Raw genomic sequence first — 21,038 nt, 5'->3', positions numbered from 1 at the left:
GCAGTTCCAGTCGCCACAGCACAGTCCCAGTGGGGACGTCCTGTGGTCACTCGGGTCACCATGCGACCCTAAAAGGAGCGAATCCATACAGATCGAGGAGCTGCTGACCTTGACCGTGTCCTGGAATGGGAGAGGGTCCATCCCACACAGGGGTGAGGGTGTCACTAATGGAGGTGTGGGGTTACTGATGGGGGTGTGGAGTTACTGATGGGGGTGTGGGGTCACTGTTGGGGGTGTGGGGTTACCGTTGGGGGTGTGAGGTTACTGATGGGGGAATGAGGGGTTACTGATGGGGGTGTGGGGTCACTGTTCGGGGTGTGGGGTTACTGATGGGGGTGTGGGGTCACTGTTCGGGATGTGGGGTTACTGATGGGGGTGTGGGGTCACTATTGGGGGTGTGGGGTTACTGATGGGGATGAGGGCCACTGATAGGGAGGGTGAGGGAAAATAGAGATGGAGGCAAGGGTAAGAGGAAAGGCTGAGGTCATGGGGGTGTGAGATGGATGATGGGTATTGACAGGGAGGTGAGGGGTCAGAGGGATGATGAGTATTGATGGGGGGGTGAGGGGTCAGAGGGATGATGGGTATTGACGGGATGAGGGGACAGAGGGATGATGGGTAATGACAGGGTGGTGAGGGGTCAGAGGGATGATGGGTATTGACAGGGGGTAAGGGGTCAGAGGGATGATGGGTATTGACAGGGGGATGAGGGGTCACTGGCAGTGGTGATGGTGGTGGGGATCTGAAACAGGAGGGAAGACGGACTTTGTTGATTCTGAGTTTGATATTCTCACTTTAATCTCGAGTCTGGAGAGTTTCCCATCTCGAGGCCACAGTGACCAAGGATGGAACCACTGGCATTTCCAAGGCATGCGCCTGGTTGTGTTTAAAGAGCAATCTCCCTGAAACCAGGGACCCATAAGAACATAAGATATTGAAGCAGAAGTAGGCTATTCAGCCCATTGAGCCCACTCCATCATGAGCTGATCCATTCTCCTACTCAACCACATTCCCTGGCCTTCTCCCCATAACCTTTGATACCCTGATTATTCAGGTACTTCTGCCTTAAATGCACCCAGTGACCTGGCCTCCACAGCCACCCATGGTGGCAAATTCCAGAGGTTCACCACTCTCTGGTGAAAGATATTACTCCACATTTCTGTTTTAAATGGAGACCCTTCAATCTTGAAGTTTTATTCTCTTATCCTAGACTCCCCTACCATGGGAAACAACTTTGCCACATCTACTCCATCCAGGTCTATCCATCGATTCACCGCCTGCAGTCTCTTCCCCAGGCAGTGCTGAGAGTGAACTAGAGAATGGGAGCTCAACTCAGTTTCTTGGTCCTAGGTGGTGGTGGAGGGGGTGTGAGATGTGCCCCAACAATCCTCAATGAAGGTGACCCCGTCATTCTCCTATCCCCAATTCAGTGACGAGAAGGTCAGGCAATGTGAAGTTGACAGTTTGTTTGGGTTGTGGGGTGTGGCAGTGGCTCATCCTATCTCCAGATCCCTATGTAACTTGAACATTAATAGGGGAGGGGGGAGTTCCATCTGTGCTGAATCCACTCTGTTCACAGTAACTCTCCACCATTCAATACACCTCCACGAATCCAGCCGGGATCTGTTCTGTTCTGGGAACCCTGCTCTGGTGATCTTTATAAATGATTTAAATGAAGAGGTGGAAGGATGGGTCAGTAAGTTTGTGGATGACATGAGGTTGGAGGAGTTGTGGATGGAGCTGAAGGTCCTTGAAGGTTACCAGAGGACATAGACAGGATGCAGAGATGGGATGATTGGGATTCCCAGACACTTCCCTTTGGTGGGAAACAACCGGTTGAATTTGGGAGGGTCGGAGGATGTTGCCAGTGGTGAGGGGAGGGGATGTTCATCAGGAACAGGGTGCGTGGACATCCCACCTAACCCCCATTCCGCACACGGTATCTCAGAGCCCATGTCGCAGCACCCGACGTGTGGCCGTGTTGCCCATGATGGGGTGGCTGAGCGGCGACCCCTCCCGTCTCTGCCTCTGCCCCTCTCCTGGGGTTGTGTTTTAGAGGGCTCCGGGATGACTCACGATTCTCGTCATGGTCGCTCCCCGATGGCTCGAAGGTTGTCCGCCAGATTGCAGCAGCTGAGCGGGGAGGCAGTTGGAATCGGCGAGGATCCCCCAGCGGGAAGTTCTCCGGTGGCGGCCCTTGGGCGGGTCTCCGGAGTTGCGAGGCAGCCGTTCTATCCCTGCGCCATAGCTCCGCCCAATATCAGGAAGAGATTAGACCTGGGTTCGATCCCTACCCCCGACGCTGTCTGTGAGGAGTTTGCACGTTCCCCCTGTGACCGCCTGGGGGCTCCGGTTTCCTCCCACATCCCAAAGTGGAAGTTGCCCCTAATATGTGTGTGAGGGGTAGGATCTGGGGACCGTTGATTGAAACATGGCAAGAATGCGTTGCAGAGAACGATGGTGGGGAATGGGTGATTCCGTGAGTCAGGATACCCGATGGGCCGAATATCGTCCTCGGTGCAAGGAAGCGAGGGAGGTAAGAAATGGCTGAGACCCGCTCCTGGGTGAAGCCGACGCCCGCAGTGTTACAGGGATCATCTGCCACTGCACTGGGTTACACTGCCTGCCCACACCGCAGGGAATGAGCGCAGAATTTGGATCCGATCTGAACGGCAATAACAAATCAGCCCATAAATCTGCCGTCACTGTTCAGCGAGAGCGGAGCGAGATTGAGATTGAAGAGCCCTGTGGAGACATCGTGAACCCAGGCGGTGATATTTCAACATTTAATCAAGCTGCACCGTCAGGTTGAGGGGCTTCGATGATCATTTCTTGACAGCGGGGAAACATTAAACACTCGTGCCCGAAACAGTTGTGCAGATTCTCCGGAGTTCGGCCCCAGCCCCGCTCACCACTCGGGAAGGGGTGGGGGGGGGGGTGTTGTATGAAACTCATCCATATGACGCGGGGTCACCGTGGTTGACTCTCGTTACATTAACTCCACTGGTGGTCCGGAGTCACGCAGGAGGCGCGACGTTTAGAGTGAACTGGAGGGCAGGCGGGAGGACTGAGGGATAAGGTGAGAGCGCAATAGAGAGGGTAAGCGAATAAGGCTCTTCATTGGTGGGGATAGCGAACATCAGGGTGGACGTGGAACCACACAAGGAGTGCGGACGAGACGCCCCAAGACGATGCCGGGAACGGGGCGTCTCAGTTATGAGGGGAGACTGGAGAGGTCGAGACTGTTCGTGGATGAAAGGCGTGACCTGGTGGGGATGTAATTATGAGGGGCATCTATTACTTTCTGAGCTCTGTCTCTAACATTTTTCCTAAAAGTAATTGTTGGATTAATTGCCTTGCAGTTCTCCACTGAGAGAGGACACGATTCTGAGAGGCGTAGATAGGGTGGACGGCCAGTGCCTGTTTCCCAGGGCAGGATCGGCAAACACCAGAGGACACGAGTAAAGAGTGAAGGGAGGGAAGTTTAGGGGAGACGTCAGGGGTGGGTTTTTTTTACACAGAGGGTTGTGGGGGCCTGGAATGCCTTGCCAGGGATGGTGGTGGAGTCTGGAACATTGGGGGCATTTAAGAGGATCTTAGACAGACACCTGGATGGAGGAAAAATAGAGGGTTACGGGGTAGGGAGGGTTCAGTATTTTTGAAGGAATATTTTGTTCGGCCCAACATCGAGGATGTTGTTCTATCCACATAACCAGTGATCGATATGGTTCAGCAATGAAAGACTGCAAAAACGGCACACCTCGTGTTATTCACCAACTTACTCCGACGTTCTTGTCCGAATTATTCGTGTCCCAACACTGTTCCCGTTGGCGCACCGCTGATCACCGCCAGTCACTGCTTTCCTATCACAAATCAAGCCCTTTCGTCTCCATTCATCAAGCCACCTGCAATTTCCCGACCTGCCTCGATGCCATGGACCTCACCTTCTGATGCAGTATCCCAAGCGGGTCCTGGCCGAGACACCCTTTTCACCACCAAACCACACCAGCTTTTGTTTAATTCCACGTTTATTTAATGACTTGAATTTTAATTTCCAGCGGCCGCGGCGGGTCCCGAACTCGAACAATATGTCCCTTCGACGTCCCGCTGAAAACTCCGGGGAAAGTGGGTGGTGTTTCGAGGGCCATTGGGAAATGTGAACCTCATCTCGCCGCTGGCTCTTTCAGCGCTGTGATCATGCAATCCTGCCGGAGGAACAATACTGAGGGAGCGCCAAACTGTGGGACAGACTACTGAGGGAGCGCCGAACCATGGGGTGGGGTGGGACAGTTGACGAAGTCGCCCTGTGGAAGGGAAGTACTGAGGGACCGCCGCACCTCTGAGGGAGAATTGAGAGGGAGCGCCGCACTGTTGGACAGACTACTGAGGGAGCGCTACCATGGGGGGTGGGGGCAATGCTGAAGAAGTCGCCCTGTGTGAGGGAAGTCGTGTGGGAGCGCCGCACCACCGAGGGACAGTCGAGAGGAAGGGCTTCCCTGTGGGAGGGACCAACAAGGAAGGGCGGGACTGAGGGAGCGCCACGCTATGGAAGAGCAGGACTGAGGGAGCGCCTCTGTTGAAGGGGTAGTACTGAGGGAGCCCTACATTGTCGGCGGAGGTAATGCGCACTGCACCATTGGAACTGAGGGAGCGCCGCAGTCAGCGAGCAGCACTGAGGGAGCTTTACTGCTGCAGATAAGGAGCCGCGGGCATCATGTCCATCGGAAAGCGACCCATCCGTCCCTGCCTTGAAGGATCGTGGCGCGGGCTGGGGCCTCGTCATTCTGCAACACATTCCCGCGGCCAGGAACAATGTCGGGAGATTCGGAGCAGACACACGGCGTCTTCACTTCGATGTCCGGGAGCTGCACACAGACTCACCGGCTCGACCCACGCCGAACGCTGGGGCCATGAAGACCGTCACCACAGTGGGACAAGCAGCGAGGACACAAGGTTTAGGGGTCGGAGATCAGGATCACCCACGACGCTGGAAGTCCCCCACCCCCCTCACGGCCCGGTGCACCGCAGGGGCCACCTGCTCTCCGCCCGGGAAGCAGATTGAGAGACAGGAGCAGATAGAGGGTGGAGAGGTTGCGGTGCGGAGGAGAGAGACAGGGTGGAACAGAGTGTCCTTCACGGCGTGGGGCGCGATAACGCCTGAGGTCCAACTCAGTGAACGATCACTGGGACACGGCATTATCTCTGTTTCTCGCTCCACAGACGCTGCCCGACAAGATGAGCTTTTCCAGCCGTCTCTATGTTTTTATTTCAGATTTCCAGCATCTGCAGTTTATTTTTCCATGGCGTGATCTCCTTGGGGTCCTGAGGTCAATGTATATTCCCCACGAACATTGCCGGGAACACCTGGAACCACGTCGCTGTGCAAGGGACCTGGCTGTGGCAGCCACAGTCCCGATACAAAGTGCCTGGCTGTCCAGAGGGCCGCCCGAGGGGTGCGTCGGACGCTCTCGGAAGCCCAGTTCGCCTGTTGCTCCGAAGTTGAGATGGGATAGGTGTCAGGAGAATGAATGTCAGCCACTGCCTCGAGCCGCCGGAGCGTCCAGAACCCATCGACAGGGCGGCCCTTCCCGGTCCTGGTCTCCACCGTTCGGGACGGGTGCTGGATTCGGGATCGGTTCCCTTCTGCCTTTCCCGGGGGGAGGGGGGGAGGGCAAGAGGGAGGAACGTGTTTTACGACGACACGGTAAACGCTGGATTCCCCGGCGCTCTCCCCCCCTCCCCCGAGAGGCCGGGTCGCCTGGGTGCGCTCAGAGCGGCGGGCGCCCGTTAGCTGCGGTCACCAGCACAGTCAGCGAGAGCAGCACCCTGTCTATGGGAGGATCCCGCGGCGACTGGGATGAACACCCTCCCGCTTCCTTGCCGCACGGCCCTTTCTCACACAGGAGCCCGGTGTAGGGAGCGGGGCACAGGCATCTTCCATTGTCCTGGCACACTCCTCCATTCTCGCATTGCCTCAGCAAGTTATCGCACACGCCCGCTGCAACGGCAGGAAACGACAGATCAGTTTACTGCCAAGCTGCTCCCCCTCCCAGTCACCTTCCCCTCACCCCGCCATGCAATCCCACCCCAGGGCTCTGAGTGTGGCGAGAGAACTCGTCACGAATAGGAGGGATGGCGAGGCCACAATTTGGGGCAATGTGTGCAGTTCTGGTCACCGAACGACAGGAAGGATCTCAATAGGATAGAGAGAGGGCAGAGAAGATTGACTAGGATGTTGGGTGGACTTCAGGAATTGAGATCCAGGGAAAGGTGAAACAGGTGAGGACTTTATTCCCTGGAGCATAGAAGAATGAGGGGAGATTTGAAATCATGAGGGGGACAGACAGAGAGTAAATGTAGGCCGGCTTTTTCCACGGAGGGAGGGTGAGGTACAAGCCAGAGGACATGGGTACAAGTCAAAGGGGGAAAGTTTAGGGGGAACATCTTCACCCAGAGAGTGGTGGGAGTGTGGACCGAGCTGCCAGCTGAAGTGGTGAATGCGCGCTCAACTTGAACATTTAAGAAGAATTTGGACAGGTCCATGGATGGGAGAGGGATGGAGGGATATGGACTGGGTGCAGGTCAGTGGGATGAGGCAGAAAGATGGTCCAGCATAGACTTTAAGGGCCGAAGGGGCCTGTTTCTGTTCTATGGTTCTCTGGAAGAAATGAAGGGCGACCGCAACTTCTCTTTACTGCCGAATAAAGAAGCGTCATCGATATAAAAGGGAAAGGGAGGGACGAAAGCGTTGGAAAGGGACAAAGTTCTTCGGAATTAAATGTAAATACAAAGTAAACCCGTCGACAGAGAAATCCCCGCAGAAATCGGGGCACGGACACCGAATACAGTTACAGCGACAAGGAGCGCAATGTTTAGAAACGGCTGGAGGGAATGGACAGGGACCTCGCCACATTCGGCTTCACTTCAGAAGGTGACGAGTCAGGAACTGGTTCTCGCGTCCTCTTTGAGATGGGATTCACGAGGAGGCCGGTACCCTCCATGGATGCAACGCCCTCTTCCCGGTTCCAAAGGTTCTCTCCAACTCATTCAACCGGGGACTGGCCCAGGCGGATCGGAGAATTGGAGGGGGGGGGTGGGGGATGGAGAAGGGCACGGTCTCTCGTGGGACTAATCGGAGAGGGGAGCACTGGCGGCGATCAGAGTGACCGGGGGAGTGAGAAGGGGAGTGAATTTGTGCAAGGAAAGAGAGAGTCGGTGCACGGGGTTTGTAGGGACGGCTGACTCCTACATCTGGAGGCTGAACAAAACACACCGCAGTCAACACAGATGGCGGCCGGGTTCACTAACCCGAATTCTCAGGCTGTGTCCAGGGTGGCGACCGGCCGTAACGCCCAGCGGCAGAAAGACGTCAAAAGGGTGTGCGTCATTTAAAAATATAGTCAGGGATCAGAGGGTGAGATGGGGAGGAAAGAGGGTGCGTGGGGAGAGTGGGGACGGTCCCGCGTGGGGAGAGCGGGGACGGTCCCGCGTGGGGAGAGTGGGGACGGTCCCGCGTGGGGCGAGTAGGGACGGTCCAGCGTGGGGCGAGTGGGGACGGTCCCGCGTGGGGCGAGTGGGGACGGTCCCGCGTGGGGCGAGTGGGAACGGTCCCGCGTGGGGCGAGTGGGAACGGTCCCGCGTGGGGCGAGTGGGAACGGTCCCGCGTGGGGCGAGTGGGAACGGTCCCGCGTGGGGCGAGTGGGGACGGTCCCGCGTGGGGAGAGTGGGTCGGTCCCGCGTGGGTCGAGTGGGGACGGTCCCGCGTGGGGCGAGTGGGGACGGTCCCGCGTGGGGAGAGCGGGGACGGTCCCGCGTGGGGAGAGCGTGGACGGTCCCGCGTGGGTCGAGTGGGGGGCAGATACGCGTTGGGAGAGTTGGAGGACTGACACGCGTGAGGGAACGGACACGGGTAGGAAGAGTGGGGAACGGTCTCGGGTGGGGATAGTAGGGGACAGACACGCGTGGGGAGAGTATGGGAACTGTTTCGCGTGGGGGAACGGACACGGGTAGGAAGAGTGGGGGACGGTCCCGCGTGGGGAGAGTAGGGGACAGATACGCGTGGAGAGAGCGGAAGGACTGACACGCGTGGGGGCAAGGCTCCGCGTGGTGAGAGTCCATTCCAGAGGTATAGCATGGGCGGGGGAAGACACAGGATGATCCCACGATGATGCACTCCAGTAGTAAATGGATTCGTTTGTGTGGGCAGCGAGCGATGTGGAATAGAAAGGTGGGGTGCCCTGTTTCTGAGTTCCAGAATTCTGCCCCCTGTCCCGTCCCTCCTGGAGAGCGATGAGGGGCCACATTGAACGCCCTGAAGTTACCCGGTCCCCGACCCTGCCTATGACACTCCGAGAACCTGACGCACAGACCGGGCAGAGTGGCGGTGACTTACCTCGGCAACCTCTGTGCCAGTGATATCCGGGCAGGCACCTGTCACACTTGGGTCCCGTGGCGCCGTCTTTACAGTCACAGAATCCCGTGTCGTTGCAGCCGCGGTGCAGCGAACCATCGGGGTGACACAGGCAGTCTGCAGAGACAAGACAACACCCACTGCCGACCACAGGAGCATATGGACACCGCCTCGGTGATGGGGGAGCGGCCCGGTCAGTGCTGGGCCGGCTTGGGCCAGAACAGATCAACACCTCCACCCTCCCCCACACGCTGAAGGCAGGAGATCAGACTCCAGCTCTCGGAGCATCTAAGCCGTAGCGAGAAAGTGGACCGAGCAACGCGCTCCTCAGACGCGAGGAGTCGGCGAGCGAGCGCTGGGCACAGGGTCGGACAACACAGGCCAGGCGGTGGGCAAGGGGAAGAGAACGGTTAAGGTGAACGGGGAAGGGGTGACCGATCCAGGAGCACAGATTGAGGGTGAGGTAGAAAGTTCATTGGGGAATCTGAGAGGAACCTTTCTCCGTGGGAAGGGGAAACACTGCCTGAGGGGAGGTGGCACAGAGATTTAACAGGAGCCCACAAGGCAGAGAAGGTGAGAGTGAACCAATGGGGGGGGGGGGGGGTGTCTCAGCCGATCAGGCAGCGTCCATGGAGAGAGATGGTGGGTGACCGTGTCACGGCGCCACCTTTCATGGAGACTGGAGGGGGAATTGGGGGGGGGGGGGGGGGTGGGACCAATTTGCCAATTGTAGGAAACTCTCCCGACTGTTTCCATCTCTCCTTTCCCTGCGATTACTTTTCTTCCCCCCCCCCCCCCCCCACCCCCCCCTCCCCCCCGACTCTTCACTCTCCCACCTTCACTTCTCCGGAATTCAGGCAACTTTTCCCTCTCCCTGCAGTCATTTATTCTTTAGTCTCTGATACTCTTGATCATTTTAGTGCCGACTCGACACGTTACATGGAACATCGGCTATTACGGCACAGGCCCTTCGGCACTCGATGTTGTGCCGACCGATAGAAACCTTCTCAACGATCTAAACCTTCCCTCCTTTACACCCATAACCCTCTATTTTCCTTCCATCCATCTGCCTGTCATAGTTTTTTACATGTCCCCATTGTACCAGCCTCCAACCCCATCCCCAGCAAAGCATTCCAGGTCTCCACCACTCGCTGTGGAAAAAAACCTACCCCTGAGGTCTCCGCTAAACTTTGTACACACGTCCTCTGGTGTTTGCTATTCTAGCACCTGCAGTTCTCAAGTTCCTTTAGAGAAGGTGACAGTAGGTAAATGGGATCAGGACAGAACATTTAGTATAGAACGTGGAACACGTAAGCCCTTCGAATATGGTCCCCAAATCAAACTACAACTCTGCCGCTCGCACCTAACAGATCTGCCCCATCCCCTCCATATCCATGTTGTGGAAGCCTCTTAATCACTGCTGTTGTGTCTGCTTCCCCCACTACCCCTAGCAACCCGTTCCACCTATCCACTGCTCTCTGTGTAAAATTCTTACCCACACATCTCCTTTAAACCTCTCCCTCCCCCATCTTAAACATGTCCTCAAGTCTGTATTTTTATCTATGCTGGGAAAAAAAGAATTTGTCTACCCTCTTCATTATTTTACACCCTTCAATCATCTCTTTTCAGCATCTGTCTAGTTTCTCCCAATAACTCATACCCTCTAAACTAGGTAACATCCTGAAAAAAAAAACCTTTACTGTACCCTTTCCAAAGCCTCCACATCCCTCCTGTAATGGGGCAACCATACTTGGACAGAATACTCCAAGTGCAGTCCAAGATGTTTTATATAGTTGCAACGTGAACTTCCTTAATTTTTTTATACTCAGTGCCCCACCCAACGAAGCCAAGCATACATCAACTAGTGTGGCCACTTTCCATGAGCTATGGAGGTGGACCCCCAGATCCCTCTGCACATCGATGCACCTGAGAGCCCTGCCATTAATTATATCCTTTCTCCTTACATTTGAGCTCCCAAAGTGGAACACCTCACACATCCAAATTAAACTCCACCTGCTAATTATCTGTCCAGCAGATCTGTATTCCACATTCTTTGATAGCTCTCTACACTATCCACAACTCCACCAATCCTTATGCCATCTACAAACCCATCATGAAGATGGTGAGCTGAGGGGCCTTGACTCAATCATTTGGAGTAGACAGTGAAATCAGTTCAGTGTCTGATGGATGTAATTCAGAGACAGTTTCAGGATCTCATTGACTTTCTAGTCAATGAGATGGACCAGGCAAGAGTTCCTTCTCCAAGGGGACATGTGACGGGGAGATACCATGAACTAAGGAATTAGATAAAGGAATACTGTTTGGCATTTATTGAAGAACTGCAGGAAATTTAGGAGGAGAGACTGGATCAGACAAGACTGCTTTCCTTGGGAGCAAGAGTTGCTGAGAGCCTAAAGACCCTAAAGATTGGCTGTGACTCCCATAGCTCAAAGGCATTCTATGGGACAAGATTTGCTCCATGTTTTGGGAGTTTTCTCAAGCAGACTAGAAAGGGCCTGTTTCTGTTCTATGGTTCAGTTTGTGGATTTCCTGGGAAAGGAAGCAGGGCAAGTAACTGAAGTGTCAGTGGGGGAGCACTTTGGGACAAGAGACCACAATTCTGTTAGTTTTAACTAGAACACAGAACTAGGTATTGAAAAGGATAGAACTAGTCCACATGCACTGTCAGTCTCAAGGCAAGTTTTGATGGGATGAGACAGGAACTTGATGGGGAGAGATGTTTTCAGGTGAAAGTGGGGGCTTTTAAATGTGAGATGGGGCCAGCATGTGTCTGTTGGGGTGTAGGGCAAGGAAGGCAGGAGGCTGATGAGGGACATTGAGCCCAACTGCTCAGCAAATACTTGAGGAGTGCAAGTAATGGAGGAGTAAACCAAGAGGAAATCAGGAGGGCAAAGCGGGTATTTAATCCCCTTGGAAGAAAAGGAGAATCCAAAAATATTCTGAGTTCAAGATGGGAAAAACACTAACTAGGGAGAGATAGGCATGCTTCAGGATCATGGTGGTGAAGCTACAACAGATGGGGAAGGCTTTTCATGAATTCTTCTCAAATGTATTTAGCATGGAGAAAAGGTTGTGGAAGCTAATGAGCCAGGAATGCTAATGTGATGTCCTGAAACATTGTCCTTATGTGTATACAGGTGGATAAATCCCAGGGCCTGACAAAATGCCAGAAGATGGCTTGAAGTCAACAAGGAAAGTGGGTAAAGGAATAGCAGATGGAATTTAATCCAGACATGTACAAAGTGATGCATTTTGTCAGGGTAGGACTTGCCCAGTAAATATAAGGGCCCTGGAGCATGTCGAGGACAGAGATAACTCTGGGTACAGGTGCATTGTTCCATGAAGAGTGGTAACTCATGTGATGGATACTTGCCTTTGTGGGACAGGGCAGGAGGTGGGACATAATGTTACAGCTGTTCAAGGTGGTGGTGAGAGTCCACGGATTACTGGGTGCAGTTCTGGTTACCTGATGATAGGGAGCATGTGATTAAATTAGAGAAGTTGGAGAAAAGATTCTCAAGGATGTTCCTGGGATCGGAGGTTTGAGTTATAAGGGAAAACTTTGAGCTTTGGTCCTGGAGTGAATGTGATTGAACGGGGAACCTGATAGCATTTTATCCCAGGATATGATGAATGGTCACAACCCCTTTCCCAGATTAGGGACGTCTGAAAGTAGAGCGCTACGTTTAAGGTGATGGGGGCTTGAGGGGCATGTTTTTTACACAGGGAGTGGTGGGGAAATGGAATGAGCTACCGGAGGAAGTGCTAAACGTGGGTACAATTCAACGTTTAAAACCCATTCAGACGATACTTGTCTAAGAAAGGTTCAGAGGCATCTGTGCTAAAAACACAGGCAAATGGGACTAACTCGGATGACAAGTTGGTCATCAGGGACGATCTGAGCGAAGCGTCTATTTCCATGCTGCAGAACTTGACGTGTAGGGGAACAGACTGGGTAGATGTGTCTGAGAATAGAGGGAAGACCTTTAGGCTGGGGGCTACACAGTTTAGAGGCGACATGAAGACGACCCCCACAGTAGGGGACAGAGACTTTCTCCTTGAACAAGAATCTGAGTCTCCGTCGCAGATCCAGTGCTGGAAGTGGGGTTAGTGTAGGTGGGAACAATGGTCAGCATGGACATGTGGGCCAAGGGCCTGTTCTTGCCTTGGGCGAAACTGAAGCAGGAACGGGGAGCAGGGGAAGGGGACCTCCATCAAACCTTTCCAAGGTATGGTTTCTTCCTCTCCTGCCGAGCTGAAAGCAGAAGGGCGGGGAGAGGCGGCGAGAACGGAGAGTGCAGCGGGAACTGACCTAGGCAAACGTGCTGATGCTCCGGCGGCACCGCGGGGTTTCGGTGGGAGCCCAGGCGGCAGAGCTGGCAGTGTCGGCCTCTAGTGTTGTGCTTACAGCCCACGCAAATGACGGTGTTGAGCAGCTCGAGGTAACTGCAGCGGGTCGAGTGGCCGAAGCATTGACAGGCTTGCAAGGAAAGGACAGAGAGAATAGAGGGGGGGCGTAGACAGGACTGAGACGAGTCACATGCTGCAGTGATGAGAGGTGGGAGGGTTGGGTGGAATGGGAAGGGGGGGCCTTGGCTGGGGGCTCTGCTGCCTTGCGTTGAATCAGACAAAGCACTGGATGGTCAGGACCGGCCACTGAAGACCGACATACGGCCTTGATTTCGCCCCCCTGCCAGAGTTCACTATCATCTCCCTCACCTCCACCCCCCCTCTCCCCAGAGCTGGCAGCCTCAAGCTGGTAACACCCACTACTTCCGGGCTGGGACAAGGTCTGGGCCTGTGGCTGAAGCATGGTGGTCAGTGGTGGGGCTGGAGAGTGAAGGGGACACTGGGCCGGAACGGGAGAGAGGTGGGATCCCAGGGAGTGATGGGGGGGGGGGGCTAGTGTCAGAGAGGTGCAAGGAACCAAATCCAATGTTCGCAATCAGAAATGACCCCTCAGCTCAGTGGAGTGAGTCGACTTTCCCATGGTTTACATCTCAACACCGTGAGAGTTGTTACTGCTACTCTGGGCAGGGTGGAAGTCAAGGTCACTCCTAGTATGGAGGAAGTTACGGTCACTCCTGGTCATGGTGGGAGTTACGGTCACTCCCAGTTTGGGGCAAGTTATGGTCACTCCTGGTCAGGGTGGGAGTTACGGTCACTCCTGGTCTGAAGGAAGTTACGGTCACTCCTGGTCAGGGTGGAAGTTATGGTCACACCCAGTCTAGAGGAAGTTATGGTCACTCCTGGTCAGGGTGGGACTTACGGTCATTCCTGGTTTGGGGGAAGTTATGGTCACTCCTGGTTACGGTGGGAGTTATGGTCACTTCTGGTTTGGGGGAAATTACAGTCACTCCTGGTCAGTAGAGGGAGTTAGGGTCACTCCTGGTCAGGGTAGGAGTTACAGTCACTCCTGATCAGGGTGGGACTTATGGTCACTCCTGGTTTGGGGGAAGTTATGGTCACTCTTGGTCAGTAGAAGGAGTTAGGGTCACTCCTGGTCAGGGTGGGAGTTACAGTCACCCCTGGTCATGGTGGGAGTTATGGTCACTCCTGGTATGGGGGAGTTAGGGTCACTCCTGGTCAGGGTGGGAGTTACAGTCACTCCTGGTCATGGTGGGAGTTATGGTCACTCCTGGTATGGGGGAGTTAGGGTCACTCCTGGTCAGGGTGGGAGTTACAGTCACTCCTGGTCATGGTGGGAGTTATGGTCACTCCTGGTATGGGGGAGTTAGGGTCACTCCTGGTCAGGGTGGGAGTTACAGTCACTCCTGGTCAGGGTGGGAGTTACAGTCACTCCTGGTCAGGGTGGGAGTTAGAGTCATGGTCAATGTGTATGAGGAGTGATGATCTCTACTCCTGGTCAGTGTGATTCAGGTTTGGGACTTCAGTGTGATGATGGGATGGATGACAGACAGCATGCAAAGGGTTAAATCAACGGGAACAAGTTGATGCAAACCCCAGAGACCCAAGGCCAGAGCAACCCCCTTCCTTTCCAATCCTGTACCCATGAGAATGGGCTGAGACCAGATCCCACTGGGTCAGGTCAGAGGGAACAGGTGGATCGGACCCATGCTGAGGTCAGACAGTGGTCTGCATATAGCTCTCACCGCGTTCCCAGCTGCCACACACCGTGCTTGTCTAGGCCCACTGGGAACAGATTCCATACCTGCTCACACTCAGACCCTACTTAAACATGGACCCTGCTCACACTCGGACCCTGCTCACACTGGAACCCTGCTCACACTGGAACCCTGCTCACACTGGGACCCTGCTCACACTGGGACCCTGCTCACACTCGGACCCTGCTCACACTCGGACCCTGCTCACACTCGGACCCTGCTCACACTCGGACCCTGCTCACACTCGGACCCTGCTCACACTCGGACCCTGCTCACACATGGACCCTGCTCACACATGGACCCTGCTCACACATGGACCCTGCTCACACATGGACCCTGCTCACATTGACCTTGCTCACACTCAGACCCTGCTCACACACAGACGCTGCTTACACTCAGACCCTGTTCACACGGACCCTGCTTACATGGACCCTGTTCACACTCGGACCCTGCTCACATTCGGACCCTACTTACACTGAACCCTGCTCACACTCAGATCCTGCTCTCACGGACCCTGCTCACACATGGACCCTGCTCTCACATGGACCCTGTTCACACTCGGACCCTGCTCACACTCGGACCCTACTTACACTGGAACCCTGCTCACACAGACCCTGCTCACACTCAGACCCTGCTCACACATGGACCCTGCTCACACATGGACCCTGCTCACACTCGGACCCTGCTCACACACATACCCTACTTACACTCAGACCCTGCTCACACTTGGACCCTGCTCACACTCAGACCCTGTTCACACTCACCCTGCTCACACATGGACCCTGCTCACACAAACCATGCTCACACTCAGTCCCTGCTCAGACACAGACCCTGTTCACACTCGGACCCTGCTCCAGTTACATGGAATGAAATACAAAAGTTTGTGTCATTGAAACAGGATTGTTGGAGGATCTCAGCTGGACTCGCAGTGTCCACACGAGGTAAAGACATGTGATGTTTAGGACCCTGACGAAGGGCTCAGACTCGATACGCTGGTTATATTTCATTACCTCCTCTGGACGCTGTTTGACCTGCTGAGTTCCTCCAGCATCTGTGTTTTTCTGCTCACACTGGGACCCTCTCACATGGCTCCTGCTGACACCCACCCACTCTCATGGAACATGTGTACACTCAGACCCTGCTCACACTCATCTGCTCAGACACCCATTCTGGTCACTCTTGGACTTCACACCCACCTTCTCACACTCAGACATGCTCACACAGACATTGCCCATAGCTGTTCACACTCAGTGGGCACAGGTCCTTCTCACATCTACATCACACACTTCAACGCTATCCATGCAAAGCTGCCCACATAGACCACTATCACTCCTTATCGCTCACACCCGCTGTTCACACTTGGAACTGTTAATGACCAACTGTTCACACTCAGTCCCTGGTCACACCCGCTGTTCACACTTGGAACTGTTAATGACCAACTGTTCACACTCAGTCCCTGGTCACACCCGCTGTTCACACTTGGAACTGTTAATGACCAACTGTTCACACTCAGTCCCTGGTCACACCCGCTGTTCAAACTTGGAATTGTTCACGACCAACTGTTCACACTCAGACCCTGGTCACGCCCAGCTGTTCACACTCACCCCTGGCTCACACCCAATTGTTCACAGCCAGCTCATACCGACCGATCAGCTTCACCGTCAGCACAGAATTGAGATTGATTTGTCCCTGATACAAAGAGCTCAGTTCAGAGTCTGGGTCCTACTTACGGCTACTTGTGGCGGTGTCCGGGAGGCCTGGGGGAGAGAATGGAAACAAGTGGAGTGAGATGATGTGGATGCCAGTGGTTGCTGCTCTAACATACTAACTTAGCTGGGCAGTTGGAGCAGCCCTGGCCCCTTAACCAGCTCCTGGGAGATGCCCTGACCCCAGCTGGACCAAGCCCAGGGACGCCGGCTCCTCACAAAAGGAGTGTAAATCTAGTCTGTTACCACAGGTCACTCACTGACTTCATCCAGGAGGTCATGGATCCTCAACACTCACCCCACCCCTTCCAATAGTTCTCACCACAGGGTGGGGACCTCTCACTGTCCCTTCTGTCCTGAGATCTTCCTGAAAGCCTAGTGCTGGGTATTCCCACACACCCTTCCATACACCTTCACCACACCCTCATTCTTCGCTTTAGCCTTCCCCACATCTTCCCTCCCCACACCTTCCTCCTCCCCCACATCCCACCCCTTCACCCTCCTCCTCTTCCTCCCCCATATCCTACCCGCCCCCTCACCCTCCACCACATCCTCCTTCCCCCAAACCCTCCTCCTCCTTTCCCCACATTCTCCCTCCCCACATCCCATCCTCCCCCACATCCTCTCCCCACACCCTCCTCCTCCCTCACATCCTTGCCCTCCCCACATCCTCCCCTCCCACACACCCTCCCCTTACCCTCCCCCCACTTCTTCTTTCCCCCACCTCCCTCCCCACATCCCTCCCTCCCCACATCCCTCCCTCCCCACATCCCACCCTCCCCCACATCACTCCCACATCCTCCCTCCCCCACATCCCCACATCCTCTCTCCCCCACATCCTCTCACCCCACACCCTCCTCCTCCCACACAACCTTGCCCTCCCCACATCCTCCCCTCCCACACACCCACCCCCTTACCCTCCCCCCACATCCTCCTTCCCCCACCTCCCTCCCCACATCCCACCCTCCCCCACATCACTCCCACATCCTCCCTCCCCCACATCCCCACAACCTCTCTCCCCCACATCCTCTCACCCCACACCCTCCTCCTCCCACACATCCTTGCCCTCCCCACATCCTCCCCTTCCACACTCCCACCCCCTTACCCTCCCCCCCACATCCTCCTTCCCCCACCTCCATCCCAATCCCACCCTCCCCCACATCCTCTCACCCCACACCCTCCTCCTCCCCCACATCCTTGCCCTCCCCACATCCTCCCCTCCCACACTCCCACCCCCTTACCCTCCCCCCCACATCCTCCTTCCCCCACCTCCCTCCCAATTCCACCCTCCCCCACATCCTCTCACCCCACACCCTCCTCCTCCCCCACATCCTTGCCCTCCCCACATCCTACCCTCCTACACACCCACCCCCTTACCCTCCCCCCCACATCCTCCTTCCCCCACCTCCCTCCCAATCCCACCCTCCCCCACATCCTCTCACCCCACACCCTCCTCCTCCCCCACATCCTTGCCCACCCCACATCCTCCCCTCCCACACACCCACACCCTTACCCTCCCCCCCACATCCTCCTTCCCCCACCTCCCTCCCCACATCCACCCTCCCCCACATCCTCTCACCCCACACCCTCCTCCTCCCCCACATCCTTGACCTCCCCACATCCTACCCTCCCACACTCCCACCCCCTTACCCTCCCCCCCACATCCTCCTTCCCCCACCTCCCTCCCCACATCCACCCTCCCCCACATCCTCTCACCCCACATCCTCCTCCTCCCCCACATCTTTGCCCTCCCCACATCCCCCCTCCCACACTCCCACCCCCTTACCCTCCCCCCACATCCTCCTTCCCCCACCTCCCTCCCCACATCCACCCTCCCCCACATCCTCTCACCCCACATCCTCCTCCTCCCCCACATCCTTGCCCTCCCCACATCCTCCCCTCCCACACACCCTCCCCCTTACCCTCCCCCACATCCTCCTTCCCCCATTTCCCCTCCCCACATCCTCCCTCACATCCCACCCTCCCCCACACCCCACCCTCCCCTTCCCCCACATCCCACTCTCCCCTTCCCCCCACATTCCACTCTCCCCTTCCCCCCACATTCCAATCTCCCCTTCCCCCACTTCACCCTCACATCCTCCCTCCCCCACACCCCACCTTCCCTACATCCCCAGCCTCCCCCATACCCCAGCCTCCACACATCCCCACCCTCCCCCACACCCTCACCCACATCCCCCCACTCCCACCCCACATCTCACTCTCACTCCCATTAACACCTTTTCCCTCCCTTTCACCTTGACACCCCTTCTCTGGAGTCGCTCACTCTCATCTCTGCCTCACTCCCTTTTTGTTTCCCCATTCATTGACCCATGATATAATAAAACTCAGAAATAGGCCCTTCGACCCATCTAATCCCTGTCAAACTATTTATTCCCCCAGTCCCATCAACCTGCATCCAGACCATGGCCCTCTCTACCACTCCCATCCATGTACCCAGTCAAATTTCTCCACCATATCAATTTGCACCTAACACCTGCTTCTACTGGCAGCTCGTTCCACACTCTCACCACACTCTGCGTGAAGAAGTCCCCCTCCAAAGTTCACCTTTCACTCTTAACCCAGGTCCTCTAGTTCTTGCCTTACTTGACTCAGTAGAAAAGCCTCCTAGCTTTTACGTGGCCTGTATCCCTCCCAATTTTGTACACCTCTATCAAATCTTCCTTTATTCTCCGACACTCCAAATCATAGAACATAAAAATCTACAAACCAGTTGAGGCCCTTCAGCCTATAGTGCTGTGCAGACCCAATAACCTATTTTAAAAACTGCCAAGAATTTCCCTACTGCAAAACCTTCCACTTTTCTCAGTTCCATGTTCCTATCTAATCGTCTTCAAAGATCGCATTATACCTTACCTCAACCACCATTGTTGGCAGTGCATTCCGTGCACCCAGTACTCTTTGTTTTGAAAAGCCTACGACTTACATTCCTCCCCCACCCCCCCCCCCCCCCGTACTTACTCCCAAGCACCTTAAAACTGTGCCCTGGGAAACATCCTCTGACCGTCCACACGATCAATGTCTCTCATCATCTTATACATTTCTATCTGGTCACCCCTCATCCTCCATCGTTCTAAGGAGAAAAAAACAACTTCACTGAACCTATTCTCATAAGGCACGCTCTCCAATCCAGGTAGCATCCTGTTCAAATTTCACTGCAGCCTCTCTACTGCATCCTCATCCTTCCGGTAGTGAGGTGACCAGAAGTGAACACAATATTCCACGTGGACAGCTGTAACATTACCTCCTGGTTCTTGAACTCGATCCCACGGTTAATGAAGACTAACACGACCAACCTGTGCAGCAGCTTTGAGTGTCCTTTGGACACGGACCCCAAGATCTCTCAATCCATTCACATGGCTCAGAGTCCTCCCATTAACATTGCATTCTGTCTTCAGGTTTGACCCACCAAAATGAACCACTTCACACTTCTCTGGGCTAAACTTCATCTGCCACTTCTCGTCCCAGCTCAGCATTCAATCAATGTTCCTTTGTGACCTCTGGCCCCCTCCAGACCATCCACAACACCACCAAACTTTGTGTCATCCACAAACTTACTAAGTCACCCACTTCCTCATCCGGGTCATTTATAAAAATCACAAAGAGGAGGGGATCCCAGAACAGATCCCCGCAGACCACCACTGGTCACCGACCTCCATGCAGAATACGAACCATCTACATCCACCCTCTGCCCTCTCTGAGCACTAATTCTGTATCCACAAAGCAAGGCCTCCTTTGATTCCACGCTTCCTTCTACAGAGCTGCTGTAGTGGCAATGCTATTGCTGGTGCGGACAAAGGGGGAGCGAGGGAGCGGAGATGCGGTGCTCCCATGGGTCCAGCCACACAGTCGACTGCCGTTGGCTCCACATGGGCTTTGAATGGCCCGTTGAGGGAGCCGATGGGGGTTTTAGTTGAAATCCCGCGATGCCTATTAATCAGCAGTCCACGAGGGGCTGCAGACTTTGGGGAAGCAGAGGAATGGAGAAGGGCATCAGGAGGATGGGAACATCACCCCCTGTATGAGAGGGAGAAGCAGAGGAGACGACCCACGGGGACGGTGACCACAGCGGCGGACCAGTGAGGGGCTCTGTAGCTGAGGGGTGAATGCATGTGGTGGGCTGCTGGCAACTCTAGGCGAGGAACCCGTGGAAGCTGTGGGCTGCTGGAGACTGGCTCGAACTGGCTGGAGGGGATACCAGGTATCAGAGCCAGGATGTGAGGAGGTGACGAGGATGCTGAAGGGTTCCTAACTGTGTCGGAGATTCGGTTCTGGAGCTCGGGTTGCCAATGGTTTGGACTGGAGTCTGTGTGGCTGCGGGGGCTGCAGAGTTCTGGAGGTAAATCCACAGACACTCAGTGACTCTGGGGGTGTCCCTTTTGCTTCTCTCTCTCTGACTGTAAGTCTGACTGTAAGAGGCGCTTAGCCAATTCCTGTCAGATAAAAGGAATTTCATGTAATAGGACATCATTTTATTTACTATGATAATAAATTAAATCTTGAATATTTTTACTTTCTGAATAAGCCTAGCATGGGGAATCTTATCAAACGCATATACTCCACATCCACCGCTCTACCTTCATCAGTGTGCTTTGTTACATCCTCATGAATTCAAATTCAATCAGGATCGTGAGACATGACCTTCCCCTGACGAAGCCAATGCTGCCTCTCCCCAATCAGATGGTACCTCTCCAAATGCTTGTAAATCCTGTCTCTCGGGATCTTCTCCTACAGCCGCCCACCACTGAAGAAAGAAAT

General features: G+C 54.9%; 1 protein-coding gene across 8 annotated transcripts in view; it reads right to left on the bottom strand.

The window, feature by feature from the left end:
• Positions 1-4,010: 4,010 nt before the first annotated feature.
• The window catches only part of ntng1a (netrin g1a), a 62,954-nt gene continuing 45,926 nt past the window's right edge, over positions 4,011-21,038 (bottom strand). For 7 of the 8 annotated variants that reach the window (XM_069939450.1, XM_069939448.1, XM_069939447.1 and 4 more), the window contains 4 exons: positions 16,287-16,313; positions 12,744-12,911; positions 8,393-8,527; positions 4,011-5,998 (listed from right to left, as the gene is read on the bottom strand). In XM_069939450.1, the coding sequence (XP_069795551.1) occupies positions 5,769-5,998; positions 8,393-8,527; positions 12,744-12,911; positions 16,287-16,313 (560 nt within the window). In that variant the 3' untranslated portion in view covers positions 4,011-5,768. The remainder of the gene's footprint in view (positions 5,999-8,392; positions 8,528-12,743; positions 12,912-16,286; positions 16,314-21,038) is intronic. The other variant, XM_069939451.1, reaches the window with a different exon arrangement.

Source organism: Narcine bancroftii, chromosome 5, assembly GCF_036971445.1.
Source record: "Narcine bancroftii isolate sNarBan1 chromosome 5, sNarBan1.hap1, whole genome shotgun sequence".
NCBI lineage: Eukaryota > Metazoa > Chordata > Chondrichthyes > Torpediniformes > Narcinidae > Narcine > Narcine bancroftii.
This window is presented reverse-complemented; position numbering and strand designations above follow the sequence as displayed.